This window comes from Mus musculus, chromosome Y (assembly GCF_000001635.26).
Source record: "Mus musculus strain C57BL/6J chromosome Y, GRCm38.p6 C57BL/6J".
Lineage (NCBI taxonomy): Eukaryota > Metazoa > Chordata > Mammalia > Rodentia > Muridae > Mus > Mus musculus.
Genome location: NC_000087.7, coordinates 82,567,144 through 82,568,699, shown reverse-complemented (window position 1 = coordinate 82,568,699; position 1,556 = coordinate 82,567,144). Strand labels below are relative to the sequence as shown.

The window sequence follows — 1,556 nt, the reverse complement described above, 5'->3', positions numbered from 1 at the left end:
GTTTGTTTTCTTTTACTTGATGTTGTTGTTGTTGTTGTTGTTGAGACAGGGTTCCTCTCTATAGCACTGACTGCCCTGGAACTCACTTTGTAGACCAGGCTGGTCTCTAATTTAGAAATCTGCCTGTCCTTGCCTTCTGAGTTCTGGGATTAAATGTGTGTACCACCATGGCTGACTTATTAACTTCTTATTTTTATAAAATTAATTTTAGGAGCTCAAATCTGTTTAGCATAATCTTCTTCACCTGCTCAGAAGTTCTCTTAGAGAAGAGTCTTGGTCCAGCATTCACTCTCAACCCATAACCATTGCCCATCAGGAATTCATATATATGACAGAGGCAACAGCATTGTGTCTGGTTTAAACGGGCAAGATCTTCAGTCCCAGGCAATGAGCAAGTATGATATTTGAAGGGAATGGAAGCCACAAGACAGTGTGATCTACCACAACAGGTCTACAGCCAGGTAGAAGACAATACATCTGAAGAGTCTGAGCATGACATCACTCAAGAAGAAGAGTAGGAGGAAGCCTTCTTCCCAGGCCCTGGGGAATATTGTTGGCTGCAGAATTTCTCACGGGTGGAAGGAAGGTAATGAGCCTGTCACCCATTGGAAGGCCATCATTCTAGGTCAACTGCCAACAAACCCTTCTCTTTATTTGGTGAAGTATGACGGAATTGACAGTGTCTACGGACAGGAGCTCCACAGCGATGAGAGGATTTTAAATCTTAAGGTCTTGCCTCACAAAGTAGATTTTCCTCAGGTGAGGGAGGTCCACCTCGCAGGCGCACTGGTTGGCAGAGAGGTACAACACAAATTTGAGGGGAAAGATGGCTCTGAGGACAACTGGAGTGGGATGGTGCTAGCCCAGGTGCCATTCTTACAGGACTATTTTTACATTTCCTACAAGAAGGATCCGGTCCTCTACGTCTATCAGCTCCTGGATGACTACAAGGAAGGTAACCTCCACATCATTCCAGAGACCCCTCTGGCTGAGGCGAGATCAGGTGATGACAATGACTTCTTAATAGGTTCCTGGGTGCAGTACACCAGAGATGATGGATCCAAAAAGTTCGGAAAGGTTGTTTACAAAATTCTAGCCAATCCTACTGTGTACTTTATCAAATTTCTCGGTGACCTCCATATCTATGTCTATACTCTGGTGTCAAATATCACTTAAATTGAAAAAAATCACAAAGTACAGAAATGTAAACTTATAGGATTGAAAAAAAAAATGTTTGTTTTCCTGTGTTGGGTACCTATGGGTCTTTGACAACCTCAGTATCTTTGTCAATAAAATTTGTTTTGTTCTAAAAATTAATACGTGTGACATGACATGCTTTTAGTGAACACTTTGTTGGAAGAGATGGACTATGGTAGAAAGAACATCAAAGGAAGATGAAAGTTGCAACGCAGGCTGTGAACAGTGCATACATCTAATATCACACAGGCTAAAATGGACAGGACTTAGATTCTGTGGTCTGCATAGTGAGCAAGGAATTGGAGATATGACTTAGAGGAGCAGGGATGGCAGCAAAAAATGGATTTTTAGGAAGAAGC

The 1,556-nt window shown here is 42.3% G+C and overlaps 1 protein-coding gene across 1 annotated transcript; it reads left to right on the top strand.

The window, feature by feature from the left end:
- Positions 1–492: 492 nt before the first annotated feature.
- Positions 493–1,176, top strand: Gm21333 (predicted gene, 21333). The gene has a single exon (XM_017318823.1). It carries the CDS (start codon positions 493–495, stop codon positions 1,174–1,176), a length of 684 nt encoding a protein of 227 aa, XP_017174312.1.
- The last annotated feature ends 380 nt before the right edge of the window (positions 1,177–1,556 follow it).